Raw genomic sequence first — 17,833 nt, 5'->3', positions numbered from 1 at the left:
CAATGTACTTCAGGAGTGGGGGTGTGTGTACACGTGAATGAGGGGGTATTTTGGAGGTTGTTTGGATATTCAGATTCAGGAAAAATTCTGTGAATGAATTTGATGAGCATTAACGTTTTTTCAAAAAAACTTCGCAGTGATCTCTTACTGCCTTTACCTGTTACCATTTTTACAAGTAGGCTCAAATGGCAGCTGCAGTTAAGGATTACCTGGTGCATTCTTGTTTCAGTCTTTTTCATTTGGTAAATAGATACAGGCATTTGCATCTTTGCAGCTGCAGTTTTCAGATGCTCGTCCTGAGCCACAGATAACTTGTGTTTGATGGGTTTAATCAAAACAAAACGTGCAGAAGGTGTAAAACCATCACTTTCACAATGGGGCATTAGAATTTAGAAATTGGTATTTGACATGAAACTTCACTGAAGAAGAAAAACAGTTCCTTATTTTTCCATTGAAAATATAATTGATTTTGGGAAAGAACTAAGAATGTGGAAACTCCAGTTTGTCAGTAGGATACTTTAATGACTACAATGTTGCCTAACAGTTGTTCGCCAGCAAGGGAACCAGAGCTGAGCTATATTTTGGGATGTGATGGTGTAGGGATATAAATAAAGAAGGAAAATTGCATTAGGCAAAGTTTCAAAAAGAACTGAGGAGTTTGGGAACTTCTGGGTCAAATGTTTCAAAGTCCATGGTGAGCAAAGGTAAGGGAGCTTCTCCTACAAACCCCTGGTCCTCCCTTCCTGTTGTTTTAAGCCAATTGCTCAGAGAGAGACTCTGTTGCCTGCAGCCTTGTGTTTATTGCTCCATACAATTACTCTGCAGTACCAGAGAGGTTTTTTCCAATAAAATTTTTCATTTGCCATCAGGAACAAGTCTGTGCAGAATATTTCCCTCTCTGATTACAAAATTAAATTGACTTCTGCTTTTCTTTTGTAGTTAGTGACAGGAGGAGTGCAAAGGTAGTTCATGAGGGCACCTCTTCTGTAATTTTTTTCTTCTTTAAGACTATTAAGAATTTCAGTATAAAATATCCATAAGTGAAGAGTCAGTTACATAAGACAAAAGCAGGAAAATGGTTAATTCATGTGTTTCTTTAATTTACTTCTAGTGTGTGTGTTGAGAGTACATTTTTATTGTGATGCTCAGAACTCTTTGTGCCTCACAACCTGTTGATCCATGGAGCGGAACTTGGGGTTTGTCACCTTTAAGGTTGTCTTGTTCTGCAGTTTACAGTTATTAATTAATTGTTATCAGTTTTTCATTTATTTGTCTGGATGAAAAATATTATTCTGTCTGCTGCTCACATGCAGCTGTGACCTGAACTGCTGCCTTTACTGCTGAATTCCTTAACTAGTCATCTTTTTTGCACTGGGATACTTTTTTTTAATAGTTTATATATTTGATTGGAGCCAACATATTCTTTTCAGAGTAATTAAAAGACTTTTGTGTGTGTGTGTTACAAATACAGATTAAAGTTCTTGTTATTGCAGTTATTATTTATTATTTAGAAAAAATGCTAAGTTTACATAGTGATGAAATTGGGGGTTAAGTTGTACGAACACCAGGAATATCAAAGCAGCTTCCCAAGGCTCAGGATCTGTTTGCACATTTGAACAGGGCTGCTAATGGAACTTTTTCATTATTTGGTGAAGGAACTTACTCAAATCCTGCAGCAGAAACCAGAGTACAGGCTTTATTTGCCTGCGACTTTCCCGTGTTTGAAATTACCTTGTTTTGGGTACTGCACCAAGGTATTGGCCAAAAGCCTCACCCTGCAGTAATTGCTGGAGCTCCACTGAGGTCAGGGAACAAAAAGTAACAAGTTCATGGTGGGGTTTTGTTTGATAATTAATTTTATTCAGAAGGGTATCTGTTTATTGCTTCACAGTTGCAGTAAGACAGAAGTAGTTCAGTATTTCCCTGTTGCTGCCCCTGTAAGCACATGTGGCAGGTCACAGGGAACACGGACGTGTGACACTCACCTCTGCTCCTTCCTTCTCTTTGCAGACACTTGGGCCTGGATTTAGTTCCTCGGAAGGACTTTGAGGTTGTGGATTCAGATCAGATCAGTGTTTCAGATCTTTATAAAATGGTAAGAAATCTGTGGGAGATGCCTCTGGGTTTTGACTACGGGAGGGAAAGAAGGGAAAGGTTTTTTTTCTTCACTCTTACATGTTTTCTTGAATGGTGCTGTAGGCTGAGTCGTCTTCATGTGCATCCTGACCACCAGAATAGTGTCTCTGGTACCCTGAATTTAGTAAGAATGAAGCAGCTTTCTTTTGGAAATGGCATGCTTAGATACATTTGAATCCCAATTTATAAAGTAACATGATGTGAAAACTGGTGAAGGTTTCTCTGAGTCCAGAATATCCATGAGAGCCAGTGTTTGATTCTTTCAGGAGATTTTGGAATGAAGAATTAAGTGAAAAGTCTGCTTTTAGGAGTTGCATGGATAATAAACACCTTTACCCTGTTACAAAGATTTTTGATCTCACAGAAAAGGGGAGGGAGACCAGTGAATAATTAAATTTAAGCAAAACTAATCCTTGAATGTTAAGGCCATCTCTGTTGTGTGGCAGTGCCCTTTAGAAAACACATGTGGTGCATATGAATAAGAATGTTTGGGTTTTCAGGTGAGATAGTTTAATTCCTTTACTGGAGTAAATTCCAAATTCTATCGTTATTACAGTCCTATAGTGAAGTTACAGTTGTTCTGGAAATGTGAATTGTGCCATTAATGAACTCTAAAGTCATCAGTGTGCATTTTAAAAGTTAACCATGTTTGGATTCTTTGTTAGTAGGAATAATACTGTTAAAGATAATTTGGTTTGGACTGTGTAAAGGGAGAAACAGCATGTAATGTTCAGCATGTAAACAGCATGTAAAATTCAGGAAAGTGAATGAAAACCCTTCCTCAGATGCTGTTTTATCTAAGAAAGCCCCAAAACAACACAAACAAAAAACCTCAGCAATTGTTTTATACAACTTCTCAGCTTAATGTCTGCCAAAGAAAACAGTGGCTTTCCTACATAAGTACTTAAGAAATATGGAAGTGCATCACTCTGTAGTGCTAATTTTTAATGTTTGTTCCTAATTTGCCATAGTCTGAGGAGGGTTTGGTGCTATCACAGCCAGAGTTTTCCTTCAATACAGTATGGAAATAACTTGGTACCAAATTCAGTCAGTAAGGACTCGGAGAATGCGAGATTAGTTGCTAGCAGGACTGGTTTATTACTCAGTGTTCCATTCTGCACGTTTTCTTACTCTGAATACTTGGAGTACTGCAAATAACCAGTATTTATTATCAGGGCAGTCTGATTATGTCACTCAAGTCCTGAAGAGAATGTCCCCAGCACATTGTGCTGCTCCATCCTGGGCTGGTATCAGGACCCAACCATTAGTCACTTCACACTTCACTGTTACTGCAGTTTGTAGATTCAAGAAGACAGTGCTGTCTGATCACATCTACCTCATGTCAGGAGGCAATTTCAGGAACCAAAACAGCTGAAGAACTGTTGTTTTTGTAACACAAAATTTGTTAGAAATTAATGGAAGGGAATATTGGTGATTTTAGATAGTTAAAGGTTTGGGGTTTTTTATGTGGTTCGGGGATTGTTTTTATTATTTAACGCAACACAGGGCGAGAATCCTCCTTACTCCTGGCAAAATACTGAAAGGAGTCTCAGATGAGCAGCGAGGTTTTACATTGTACGTTTGCAGGAATAGTTGGGAGAGCCAAATTACTTTCTCCTATTTGCAGGGTTGTAGAATGTTAAATGTAACACGGGGAACAGTCTCCTGTTAGCAGAGCAGTGGAGGAGGGGACACACCAGGCTTTCCTCTCTGTCACAGTTTGTTGTCAGGCACTTTATACCGAGTCATTAGACTTAGCATCGCTCTCCTTGGTGAATTTTGAGTCTTCAGATCTGAGCATGTGTTTTAGTTCTCATGTTTCATTGCTAAGTATATTTGTGACTACCGTATGATACTGTGTTCATCTCCTTGTCAGAACTGTTGTGCTTTGAGGCCTCGTCCATCCTGTTCCTCCGGGTTACTCATTATGAAGCAGAATGCCAGTGGCTGCAGGACGAGCAGCATTTGTCAGGAGTTGTTCCTTTGCTCCTGAAGGAAACCAAATTGCCCTTTTCGTATGGCAATGTTTGTGATTTTTACCAGTGTGACAGAACACTTTATAAATTTATATTGCTTTTGAAATGGTGGGAAAATGTGTTCTCAGAATTCCGCCACAGAGCTCCGTGCTGGAGTTGCCGCTGGATTGAAGTTGTCATTTAGGAACACAAAGTCCTGCAGAATGTCAGAAACACTTGGATGGCACTTTTTAGTGAAAGGGGTTACAAGACACAAATGTCTGAAGTTGTTTCAAAAATTGGAAATGTTCAAAGCTGGTGATTAAATAAGTTTAGCTGTTTTATAAATTTATTGATTTAGATGTGTGTCTGTGGGAGGTGCATGAAAGGCACAGCTGTTGGCTGTGTAACTGCTACAGCTCAGCCATTTCTTCCAACTGTATGAAAGAAATACCCTAAGTTTACCAGAGTTCCTAATAAACAAAGTTCCTAAATGAATAGTTTCAGATTAATGCTGCCATCACCTCATAACTGCTTATGCTTTATTCAGATGGGAAATGTGATTGGTAAGAAGGCATAGTTATAAAACTTGAAGATGATAATTCAGTTGCCCAGAACTCTGGTAGAAAAGGAAACCAGCTGGACACAAACTGTGCAGGAAAGCACTGAAATCTCGTTGTGTTTCTTTTTTGGTTGTTGTTTGTGTACATTTGGTTCTAAACCCCAGGAATAAGTCAGATGAGAATATGAAGATAAAAAGCAGTTTGAGACTGACTTGGTAATGATGAGATTCACTTTTACTAAGCATTGTCAGGAAAGGGAGGATGAAGAAAAACACTAAAAGCTCATATTGGTAGATAAGATATCCTGAGAAAGAAGTTTAATGGGAAGAGAGAGGTAAGGACAATTGGTATCTGTTTCAGTAAATTAAGAACCACAAGATTCTCACTAAGAAGCAAAGTTGGATAAATTAAGAATTCTTTGTCATTAGAGTGAAAGGGATATCGAGGTTACCAAGAGCAAGAATAAAAGAACAGAATTGTAGCAAAGTATAGTAGAATAGCACAGGTGAGTAAATAAAAAAAATTAGAAAGGCAATGCACAAATTCAATATAACAGGCAAATATGGTCAATTGTATCAAGAAACAGTTTTATATAAATAATGTGGTAGTAATTGGGAAACTAAAGAAATGTTTTGTACTGGGGGAAACCAGTTGGCACACGGTGCAAGAAAATACTGTGGCATTTAATGTCCTTACCCTCTGAATTCTGATAAGGTGATAAGTTTATGTAGTAGTTATCAGTTCCAGGGGATTGAGAACTATATCCATGTCAGTTGGGATGTCTAACATCAGACATGTTAGTGATAACCACTGGAAAGGTGGGTAAGGTTCCAGAATGCAGCAAAGGGCAAGCAAACTTTACACCTTAAAAAAAAGATGTTGGAGGAGGAGAAGCTAATAGTTGTCTGCCTGTAAAAAATGCTGGGGGTAAAAAACATTAATTATTTGCAACAAGAAGGTGAGTAACAGTGAGCATTAACTTCTTCAAAATAAGCAATTTTTAGAAGTTACAATGTACTTCCAGAACAAAAATAAGTCTAGTGGATAGAGGAAAAGCAGCTGATGCCATATTTCAATTTTCATAAAGGTTTTAAATATTTGGTTGGGTTTTTTAATTGGAATTCTCCTAAAGTCATTAGTTTCAGATGAAATTACTGTAAACAGAGAGCTAATTAGAAAACCCATACTCAAAAAAAAAAAAAAGTGAAGAATGTTTGTCAATAATTTGATCAAATATGAGGGATGAATCTGCTGAATTTCGTGTTTAATTAAGGACTAGATGCTGAAATAGGGAGTCTGCTTACTAAATATATAAATTCCACAAAGTTGGAAGTAGTGTGTCTGACTATTTCATGGGACTAAAGGGTCAGAATTCCAAATAATGTAGAGAAATTGAAGCAATTATACAAAAAGTGTAGGCTACAAGTGAGAATCATCAATGCAAGGTTTGAACTTCTGCAGTTAATTGTTCTCTCTGAAGTACAGGCTGGGACACTACAAGCTTAAGTGGTTTTGTAGAGGAGATTTGAGTATTATAATGAAGTCACAAACTGAATTAATTAATCTTTTCATCCTAATGATGGACAAGACAAAAATCAGTGAGCTGAGGTTACAATAACAAGGAACCAGTTTAAGCATCAGAAAGCACTTTGATAAGGAAAGATATATTGAACATCTTATCTGTTCAAGTTTGCACAACTTTACCAGGCAACTCCCTTTTGGGAAAAATAAAACTGATTTATTTTTTTTTCTAGAAGGAAGATGGATAATTTCCTAACAGCCCTATTTTTATATCACCTTGTCACGCTGTTCAGGTTGGAAGGGGCCTCAGGGGACATCTAGTCAAGCTTCCTGCTCTCAGTGCAAAGTCAATATTGAATTCAGACCAGGCTGCTCAGAGCTTTGTCCTGTTGGATCTTGAAATTCTTCAAGGAAAGATTCTGGGTCCCTGCTCTAATGCTTGGCTACCTGGATGGGGTTATTTTTTTCCATGTTGGAAAGTTGGATATCCCATGCTGTAGTTGATGACCGCAGTATTTTGGCTGCTGTGGAGCTCTGTAAAGAACCTGTCTCAACTTGGTGGTAACTTCATAGTTATAGGAAGGCTGCCCTCAGGTCACCTACAAACCTTCCCTTCTCCAGACTGGGAATGCTGCATTCCCTCCATCCTCCTCATACACCCTGCACTCCAGCTCCCAGCTGCTCCCCTGTCCTTGGCTGAGCACGGTGCCATATTTCAGCTGGGGTTGACTGAATGCTGAGTAAAAGGGGATAAATGTTACCCTCAGTGACAGTGGCTACATTCCTGTTAATAGAAGCAGTAAATTGTTGTAGGTCCTTGCTGCCAGAGTTCTCTCTAGACTTATGTTTGCCTTGCTTTAGTAGGACCCTGCCAGTCTGCTGCCCCCGATTTAAAGCCATCTGGGAATTGATGAGACTGCAGAGGTCTCAGGGCAGACCTCTAAAGAATACACACCATCAGCCACTACCTTTGGAGCCTGACAATCCAACTGTTTATTGGGCTTTTTGGATCAGTATATTCAGTCTGCCCATCCAGGTGTACCTTTACAACATGGGTTACAGGAATGCTGTGGTGAGGGCCTTGCTGTGCAGAGGATAGACAACAGCCACTAGTCTTCCCTCATCTACTGATCAGGTCATTTTACACCAGAGGAATCACTTGATCCAGTATGATTTACCCTTGGTAAATCCACATTGGCTACTTTCCATCACCCTCCCATCCAGGTACCCAAAAATGGCTTCCAGGAGAGCATTGTACACTTTGGGCACTTTGCTTTAGCAAGAGTGTTTAAAAGTAACTCAGTCAGTGATTGTATTGTAATAGCATGGTTCTGAAACATAAAAGCAGAGAGTTAGTGAAATCTAATCTTTTGATTGTGGAAAAATATAAAACCTGATTGGCTTTTTGGCCACTTATTGTTACAGATTTACCTCAGTGTGCACTGTGAGCAGCTGTGTTCACTGAGGAAACTGGAGCTCTTCGGACCACGTCTCATATTTATGTTGCTTGAGTTTCTCACCCACTTTTTTACTTGGATTTAAAGATGAATTTTAGTCAAAAGAAGCCAGGACACCTTGAGCAGCTTAAATAACTGGTCTTTTCTGTGCTAACTGGTTCTGAGTGGTTGCAGGTGCCAGAAGATTCAATACACAACTCAACCACCTAAACTTAGGGGGTTTCTTGACATTCAGAAGATGATGCAGTAGTTAGACAAACAGTGGAGCTGGAGGTCATTATCTCTTTTACTGACAGTGTGAAAGAGGACATTTTTATAACTGTGAATGTAAACAGGTGTCAAAATATGCCATTTAGAATCAGAGTTGGTTAGTTTGGAAGAGACCTTTAAGATCATTGAGCTCAGCCATTAATCCAGCACTGCCAAGGCCACCACTAAACCATGTCCTCATGTCTACACATGTTTTGCATCCCACCAGGGATGGTGACTCCACCAGTGCCCTGGGCAGCCTGTTCCAATGCTTGGCAATGCTTTCAGTGTGGAAATTTCCCTGAATATCCAATCTAGTAGTGAGGGGACCAAAACTGAGCCCAGGATTCAAGGTGTGGCCTCACTGGTGTTGGATACAGGGCCCTTCTTGGCAGCCAGTCTACTCCTTATGCTACAGTGTAAATGTTGGGTCAGAATAAGATGCTGGGTTTGTAATAGAAGGGGAGAGAGATGGGCCAAATGAAGAGAATGTTTAATAAGGTGTGGTAGTGTCAATGGTAATATTTCAGTTTAACATGCTGATGTTGAGATGATGAGCAGGGAACAGACATGGCAGAGTCATTAATGATATGTTTTTTTAAAGCTCTCTGAAACCTTTTCAATTTAGATTAGTATTTAAATCTCCCTTTGGAGATTAAATGGGTTCAGTGAGTCTTGCAGTCCATTTTCTGATTATAACATCTCCTTCTAGCATAAAGGGCTCTAAATACTGGATCATCCTCTGAGTTCCCCTTTGGACATGTAGCTCGTTATGCTGATACTTCTTTACAGGTGTTGGGCAGCTGAAACTGTAGAGGAGTCTTCAGCCATTTATCAAGATTTCATCTTCTGATTAGAGCAAAAGGTTAAAACAAAGTCTAAAATCCATCTTTCATTCTAGATGTCTGATTTTTTTTTTTTTAACAAATGCACCTTTTCATGGATATATTGGTAGATGAGGATTAGTGGTGAGGTATCTCCCTGTTTAACAAGAGAACACATGGATTGTACAGTATAGGGTGATGAACTCTTGAGAAATGCTATTACACTGTTGGAAATTCTTTCTAACTTGTGACTGCCATTTGCTTTAAAAGTTAAGGTAAACACCCCTGTAAATGGAAGTAGTTAGGCTAAGAAATGGCTTAACTGAGAAAAGCCTTTAGGAAAGCTAGTGGTCTTGTGAGTGATGATATACTGTGAAAAAAGGCCGAGTAAAGTTGGTAATAATTTTAAGAGTCATATTTTACAATTACTGTTTTAATGCTACACAGATATAAATATTACTTTCAAAAAGGTTTAAATTTTACTATTTTGTGTCTCCACAGCATTTGTCAAGTAGACACAGTGTCCAGCAGAGCACGTCACAGGTAAATACCACCCACATTGAAATTTTTTATTGTTTTTAAGTGTATATAAAGGTATGATGGAGATTATTGGGTAAGTCCCTACCCACAGAACGTTTCCTCAGAAGATCCTCAGATATTTAAGTCACTAAGGTCCTTCTTCAAATTCCATTTAGGTCTTTTTTCTTTAGCTCTGACTGTTCTTAAAAGATCATCTTCTGTAGAGAGATCAAAAGCCTCACTCTGCCCACGTGACTCTTCTTTCTACCTGCTGACACGTGGCTTAGTGGCTTCTGCCTCACATACCCTTTCTGTAGTAATGTAATCCATTCCTGGTCGTGGGATCTGCCTTTGATCTGTACAGAAGTCTGTGCTTCCATAGGTGCCTGTCCTTAAAAGAATGAGGATTTACTTGGTTTTAATTTAAAATCCAGAACAAAATTCCTTTTAAACCAGTACAAATCTTGAGTTGGAAGGCTGGAAATTTTAAGATTTTCTTTGTTGGTGTGTACCTGTCTAGAGAGCCTCGTGAGCTTAGGATATTCATGCAACTTGTTTATTAAGATCAGCATAAATAGATGCAAAGGGGTATAAAACTAAAAGCATAAATTTGCTTCTAGTTATCCCCCCTTGTTCCTTGGGAGCAGAGCCTGCCTGCCTGGCTCCCCCCTCCTGTCAGGGAGTTGTAGAGAGTGAGAAGGTCCCCCCTCAGCCTCCTTTTCTCCAGGCTGAGCCCCTCCAGCTCCCTCAGCTGCTCCTCATGGGACCTGTGCTCCAGACCCTTCCCCAGCACTGTTGCCTTTCCCTGGACACACTCCAGCCCCTCAGTGTCTCTCTTGCAGTGAGGGGCCCAAAACCCAGGATTTGGGGTGTGGCCTCACCAGTGTCCAGCACAAGGGGATGGCTACTGCCCTCATCCTCTGGCCACATAAATGACATTTGTAAATGAATTACAGCTACTAAAAAGAAATAATGGAATAAATGTTATTCTTAAAAATGCTTTGAAGTCCATCTGCTTTAATGGAAATTCCCCTAAAGTCCATCTACTTTAAATGGAAATCATCAGGAACCACCCTAGCACATCTTATTATAGTTCATTTTCACTACTAGAATAAAGCCAAAATCTGAGAAATAGGATTGACTTGGTTTACTTGATAAAATCAAATTTCAAATGCATAAACCATTTATTTCATATCTACTCGGTTATCCTGGTTTCTCAAACTATTGAAATTATAAGTGGAAAAAACGGAGGAAGAAAACTTAAGCTAGCACGTATCTGAGGCAGAATATATTTGAGATTAAACTTTGATGGAGAAAGGGGAGCAGAATCTCAGTTAAAATGATCAGCTTGGTCACGTGTCCTTTGTTTGTGGAGAAGCACAAGTGATTTTCCCTGGTTTTGGTTAGGTGGACACCATCCGTCAGCGCCACGGGGACGCCTGTCGCATGCCAGTGCCTCACCACTTCTTCCTCAGCCTGAAGAGCTTCACCTACAACACAATTGGGGAAGACACAGATGTCTTTTTCTCTTTGTACGATGTCCGAGAAGGCAAACAGATCAGGTAGGGGTGTGTCAAATAACTGAAAAGCTCCCTAAAGAAACAGTTCTGTACAAAAGATACACCCTGGAGAAAAAACCTGTGGTGTGTTCCTGTGACACAGCTGAAAGGACAGAGCTGGCAAATCATAAGTTGCCAGCCCTGCAGTGCACACGTGGGAATATCAGTAATAGTGGTCTTTGCATGTGAAATTTAGGGAAGCATTAAAGGCACAGAATGGCTGGATTTTGTTTAGGTTTGTGACTCTGCCTCCACACGTTACTGAGGGTCTTGGTGTCTCGTAGCTGCCTTCTTAGGGCTGTTGCTTAAGAATCACTAATACAGGCAGGGCCAGGCTGTAGGATGGGTTTGAGAGCACTGCTGTGTGCCTGGGTGATGAATTGAGGCTCTTTAACTCTCCTCCACTCCTTGCCTTACAGGCCTGTCACAAAAAAGCTTGTTGGCATCGCTCTGCTGCCATCAGTATAAACTATTCACATTCATCCCCGTGTCTGTGCTCGCAGTACATTGAGCTAATTGGTACCAATGTTCACAAACATGAGATGTGCTGGATTTCTCCTTTACAACTGTGTGTTTTGAAAACAGCAGAATACATAGAAGAGTATTGCAGCATTTATGTTGTGTCTTGGAAGTTTAGTAAGTGTGACTTGGTCTGAAGTACAGCATGTCTGTGGGGTGCTCTGACTTTTGGTTAAGGCATGTCCTGACAGTCAGCACAAACCATATTTGCTGCCGTAGTCAAAACTCTCCCAGTTTGCAGCAAATTAGATTTAGAGTTGTTCCAAAGTAAGGGAAGAGCCACAAAATGTTCTTTACTCTCTTCAGAGGAACATTAGTATGTGAATATTGCTCATCCAAGAAAGTTTAGAGCAGTGATAACAGTTTTGTAGCTCTTCAGAGTACAGCCCACTGTAAAATTGATCTATATTGGGAAGCTCTGATGACTTGATTACATCTTATAAATATGTCTGCCACTGTTTATTTAAACAACCTTTAGATTGTCCCATAGAATATTGCAAGAATGCACAACCTGATAGAACACGATGCTTATTTTACCCTTCAAGTGAGAAACACTTGTTTTGATCATAGAGTATCCTGAGTTGGAAGGGACCCTCAAGGATCATCCAGTCCAACTCTTGGCCCTGCACAGACAACCCAACAATCCCACCCTGTCCCTGAGAGCATTGTCCAAAGTTCCTTGAGCTCTGTCAGCCTTGGGGCTGTGCCCACTCCCCTGGGGATCCTGTTCAGTGCCCCACTACCCTCTGGGGGAAGAACCTTTTCCTGAGATCCAACCTTATCTTCTCCTGACACAACTCCAGGCCATTCCCTCGGGTCCTGTCACTGGTCACAGAGAGCAGAGATCAGTGCTGTCCCTCTGCTTCCCCTCATGAGGATGTGGAAGGCCTGAGAGATCTCCCCTGAACAGCCCAAGTGCCCTCATCCCCTCCTATGGTTCCTCTCCAGACTCATCATCATCCTCGTAGCTCTCCTTTGGACACTCTCCAGTTGCTGTAGTTCAGGAGTTCATGCCTATGATTCCTCTATTAAGAGAATTACCAGAAAATAGCTGTTAAAAGAGAAAGGTGAAATTGGCAAACCAAACCAAAAAAATACACTGAATTTATCAGTCTCTACCACAGAGCAGTAAAATAACAAATTATTTAGATGAGGAGAGCTGCAGGGAAGAGGAAGGGACAAGTGGACAAGCTGCTGCCAGCAGAAGTTGCTTTGAAAGGAGATGAATTGTCTTGGGCTGCATTTGCATAGTATGTAAACATTGAATGGAAAGCCTTAAGAAGGGGGTTTGCCTGTGATAAAAAAGTAAAATAATAGTTATAATGAGAAAAAACACAAAGAGTGGTTCAGGCATATTTAAATGTATAAAGTAATGCTTTGATGTGCAAACAGATGTTATTATTTAGCTCTTCGTATTAAGCATCAGTGATCTGCTGCAGTGAAAACAGCATAATTTTTACATTTTCCTACGTCCCAGGGAGTGCTGGGGAAGAAATGTGTAATGAGGCTGAGCTCTGTTTTACAGAAGAACTCAGAAAACAGACACACATTGCTACAAATTTAGAATGATGTTTTTATATCTACTTGAAAAGATTTTCTTTCCTCTCAGCATATAGTACATTAAGGTTAAAAAAAAAAAGCAAACAACAAGTAAAGCTTCTGCTCACTGCATTCTAAATGGAAGGGACAAATTCACTTCTGGAATGGTTTTGAGGTTGATAAATTGCTTACCCAAACTGCTCCTGCTGGAGGCTGAGTGGCTTTCAGCGTTACTGCTTTGGACATGTGCTAGATTACAAACCTCACTGAACCTGCTGGTGGGAAGAGTTATTTCCCAGTTAGTTAAGTGAGGAATTGGTGACATTTGCAGTGTTTTTCAAGGGCTGAAGTAACAGCAGGTACCAGTTGTGGGTTAGCAATCAGAAGGTTGAAACAGCAGCTGAAATACAGTTTGAGGTGGTTCTCAGGTTCTGAATACAAATATGTTACTGTGTTTAATGGTTTGTGCTGTCAAAAAAAGGAGGAGCAGACAAAGGATGACAGTGGGGAGCTCTGGGCAGCAAGAATAACAATGCTGTTGTTAGAGGGGTAAGACCTAGAGGTAAAAACAAGGAAAAAGTTACTTAATTTTTAGTCTGAGAGAAATATAAATATTCACATGAATATGCACTTGTAAGTGCATAGAACTTAATGGCTCAGGTCAAAAGGGATTAAAGTTTTTTGTCTTTTTTAAACTGTTGGGGATTCTTTTTTTGGTTACAAAAAATGTCCCACCTTCTTACATACCAAAGCCATTAGTCTAGCAACATAATCTTTGTTACTAAACTTTTATGCCTCAGTTTGTCTGCTATGTGGAAGTTAGAGGAAAGTAATGTGATAATTGATCCAGTGAGGAAGTAGAGCCCCATTGTGAGGTGTGCCTTGGGATGAATGATCATGGAATGATCCGGTTGATAGTAATGTCAAAAAGGAAGGAATGAAAATGTTGATGTAAAGATGGTGAAACTCCATATGGAGGGTGTCAATAAACATCAAACAAAGACAGGTAAACTGATATGGAGAAAAGAAATTTGAGAGTTGTTGGTTTCTTAACCATACTGTTGAAGAGCACGGAAGCAAATTGTTTTGGTATGAAGGGATGGGAAAAGACAAACTTGTAGGAAAAAAAATACAATTAGCAAAAGACATTGAGAACAAAAAAAAAGAATAGTTCTATAATGCTTTAGCAGCAAGAAAAAAAAATAAATTACAAAATCAAGAAATAACTGAAGAGATTAAAGGGGACTTTAAGCCATGAGCAGATGTTTCCAAGATAGCTGGAGTATTTAATGGCTGTTTTGCCTCAATCTCCCTAAGAAGGTCAGCTGCAATCCAATGGCAAATGCGAAAAGTTGCAGGACAAATAAACTACTTGTTAGCACTGAGAAGCCACAAGACGATAAGTAAAAGTCAACATAGATTTGTCAAGCACAAATCACATCAGAGCCAACTAATTTTGTTCTGTTATATGGGAATGCACCTCCTGCCTCAACTGAAGAGAAGCATTAAACTTGATATGGTACAGAGGGACATAGAGGCTGGATGAAACTGCTCTAAAAGAGCTGGAAACTGGTAGAAAAAGTGATCCAGGGCAGTTATTTATGCTGGATGGATGCAACAAATAAGATATATATTTAAATTTTTTGTCATTTTTTCATCATGATTTTGATGGGTGGAAATAAACTAAATTCAGTAAAGCAGTGAGGTTTGGCTTCCTATGCAAACAACAGCTCTGTTTTCCCAGGAAATGCATGGAATTATGCAGAGCTTAAAAAAATCACACATTCAAAAGCACGGTAGCAGGTTTTCTCTGAAAATAGGCTTGAAAAGTCCCAAGTGTCATGGAATCACAGAATGGCCTGGGTTGGAAGGGGCCTTTAAGCTCCCCTCGTTCCACCCCCTACCATGGGCAGGGACACCTCCCACTAGCCCAGGTTGCTCCAAGCCCTGTCTAACCTGGCCTTGGACACTTCCAGGGATGGGGCAGCCACAGCTGCTCTGGGCAGCTTGTACCAGTGCCTCTCCACTGTTAAAATGTCTTCCTAATTTCTTCCTAATATCCAGTCTAAACCTATTCTCTCATTTTTAAGCCATTCCCCCTTGTCCTGTCACTCCAGGCCCTTGTAAATAATCTCTCTTCATCTTTCTTGTAGGCCCCCTTCAGGTACTGCAGGGCTGCAATTAGGTCACTCTGAAGTATTCTCTTCTCCAGGCTGAACAGTCCCAATTCTCTCAGCCTTTTGAGTATGGAAAAAGATAAATAAATTTTAGTCTTATTTTTCTTTATAAAGTTTATGTTTAAACATGTAAACGTTTTTTTATCTGTCTGCGTCTTAAACCAGTTACCCTGCTTTACACCACTGGGATTTAAAAGTTTCTTGTCGTTTAGAAATATCCTCGATTATGGAGAGGGAATAGAACAAAAAAGAAATTCTGATGTGATTGAATTTGAAAGTCTGGGGCCTAATGAGGAATTATGCATGGAAAAACGGTGTTGTGCATGTTTCTGCTTGTAACTCCCCCACCTGCTACTCCTACTTGCTGCGCCTTTCCCAAGTCCATTTTAATAAAGACCTTGTGACTGGAGGTTGTGGAAGATGTGCTGAGTGCCCAGGGTGGTGTTGATAGGGTTGACAGAGAAAGTCCACGTGGGTGTTTCTCATACAGAATATGTTGAGCCTTTTTGTTGAGGGACCAAATGTTCCCTGTAGTGTCTGTGCAAGGCATGTGTTTGCTGATGGTCCCCTCTCATTAATACATAGCGTTAGGAGAAGATCTCACCATCTTTCAGCTGGTCTGTTCAGTCCAAGTCACCACCACCTGGGGGTTTTTGTGTGTTTGCTTGCTCCTTTGTCCATGGTGCCTTTTCTTGCTGTCATTTTATCTCAGTGTGACGTTCTGGACACTCAGGATGGTCCCTTCTGGTGTGTGGACAGTCAAGCAGATGCAGCAGTTGAGCTACCTGGGGAAAATAAGAAGTAGCCTGGGTGTGCAGGGACAGAATTAGAAAAGGGAAAGCTCAGCTGGATTTGAATGTGGAGAGGGAGAGCAAGATACACACACATGCACACAGGGCTGCTGTTCATTGGCAGTAGGTGGAGACAAAGGAAAATGTGGCCCAGGTGCTCAGTAGGGCACTGTGTGGTGTGGCACAAGGAAAAGGTAACTAAGAACTGGTGGTTTAACTCATTAATATTTTTTACTAATAACTGGTGGTTTAACTCATTAATATTTTTAACTAAGTGGCTGGTTTAACTAATGACTATTTTCAGCTTGAGCAGTTGTGGCAGTAGCAGCAATAGGTAACTATACATATTTTTAGATGTGGATCCAGTGGAGATTGGCAACTCAGAGGTCACAATGGTAACGAAATGCTCCAGATTTTATGTCATTGATGTTGTGGTTTTGTAAAGTGTGCACTAAAAGACACTGGGGGTCCGTTCTTTGGTTTGCACTGTGCAGTGCTCAAAAGTTGGGTTGGTCCTGATTTGCTGCTCTTGTGCCATCTGCCTTGTAATCAGCTTTTCACTTACAAGGCTTACAAGATCATGTCTCTTCAGTGAACACCATAGTGTGCATTATATTTTCTCCTTCCTGCTTTATATCTCTTTTTTAATTATTAACATCCCTTATCCCAATGTGCCTAATTCTGGTATCTAGGTAACTATTTTTGCAATGTCTTCATGAAGTGATCTTTTTTTCTTTCTTTTTCTTTTGGAAACCAATATTCCTTAGCAGATTTGCAGTATATTACATTCTTTTGCTTCAGTTAACATATAACAAGATTTCCTAGAAGCCATCACATTAAGAAATTAAATCAAATTAAGAAATGACATATAGATAGGTGGCTCTTACTCAGTTTTAGAACTGCCTTCTCTTCTGCTCTGTGCTGCTGTAGTGCTTCTCTGTATGATGTTCCTAGCACCTCTTGTTAACAGCTTGATACAGTTTATTCTGAGAAATATTAAATGTACAGTGCGCCTAAAGAGCCTATGTTATGGACATGCAACCTAAAAAGTTTAAAGTTAATGAAAATGTACTCTGGAAATGTTACTTAAGGACCCATGAAGGATGGGGAGTACAGTAAAACATGCTTCCCAGATGGCCTTATAGTGTCCCAGGAAACATGAGAGAAAGTTTACTTAAGCCAAATGCTAGCAAAAAACCCCACAATTTACCCAAAGAAGGGTGGAAACCATGGGGAATACTTAGTCTGATCCTCACAGTGCATTTTGTGGATCCACATTACTGTAACTTTTTCAGTACTGCAGAAGTTTTTAAGATTGCACCTTATTTTATCTCTAAGTTCTGTCAGGAAAGATGATTGTTAATGGTAAGAATCTGAACTTAGCCCACTCAGAAGTGTGGCAAATACTTAAAACTTAGAGTCCTGTTGATTTTTAGTGTCTGGGTGTTTCAGTGTGTTTTTTGTCAGTAGATTTTGTTTGACAGTTTTGTATCGTCGAGGCAGCTTTGAGGGAATTTATATAAGTTGGAGGTGGGGGAAAGGGTTAAGCAGAGAAATAAATGTACCTGCAAATGCAGAACCACATACCCCTTCTGTTTACGTAGTTCCCAGCTGGACCCTTAAGACTCTTAAAGCATGGGAAATTTCTGGGAATCATAGCTGATGACCAGGTTTAGGTGTATATAAATGTGTGTACGGATAACCCATTTCTTGTAGGGCTCAGTGAACTGGGGGGAAAGGTGCTGCACAGTGATTGACCTTGAAAGCTGTGACTGGTTCCTGTCTGTGCAGATTCCCACCCTTTTCCTGGAGGGGTCTCATTTCCATAACACCTCACTGAGTGCACTGGTACAGAGCACAATATTCTATCCACTGAGTTTTATCGTATTTCCTTTTTTTGTAAAAAATTCTGTTCCTCCAGGGCCTAATCAAATAGTTATCTAAGCTTTTCACCTTCCAACATTCTTTTTTTTGTTTGCTTCTCTCAAACCATTCCTTTCATTTCCTTTTGCAGGCCTTCATTA

The 17,833-nt window shown here is 40.0% G+C and overlaps 1 protein-coding gene across 3 annotated transcripts in view; it reads left to right on the top strand.

Annotated features, from left to right (window-relative positions):
* Positions 1-2,016: 2,016 nt before the first annotated feature.
* DOCK3 (dedicator of cytokinesis 3) overlaps positions 2,017-17,833 on the top strand; it is a 123,485-nt gene continuing 107,668 nt past the window's right edge. For all 3 annotated transcript variants that reach the window (XM_017819956.1, XM_017819957.1, XM_017819955.1), the window contains exons 1-3: positions 2,017-2,095; positions 9,207-9,248; positions 10,632-10,786. In XM_017819956.1, coding sequence (XP_017675445.1) covers positions 2,093-2,095; positions 9,207-9,248; positions 10,632-10,786 — 200 coding nt within the window. In that variant the 5' untranslated portion in view covers positions 2,017-2,092. The remainder of the gene's footprint in view (positions 2,096-9,206; positions 9,249-10,631; positions 10,787-17,833) is intronic.

This window comes from Lepidothrix coronata, unplaced genomic scaffold (assembly GCF_001604755.1).
Source record: "Lepidothrix coronata isolate B3197 unplaced genomic scaffold, Lepidothrix_coronata-1.0 Scaffold78, whole genome shotgun sequence".
In the NCBI taxonomy this organism is placed as follows: Eukaryota; Metazoa; Chordata; class Aves; order Passeriformes; family Pipridae; genus Lepidothrix; species Lepidothrix coronata.
The sequence above is the reverse complement of the archived record's forward strand: the minus strand, read 5'-3'. Positions and strand labels throughout refer to the sequence as shown.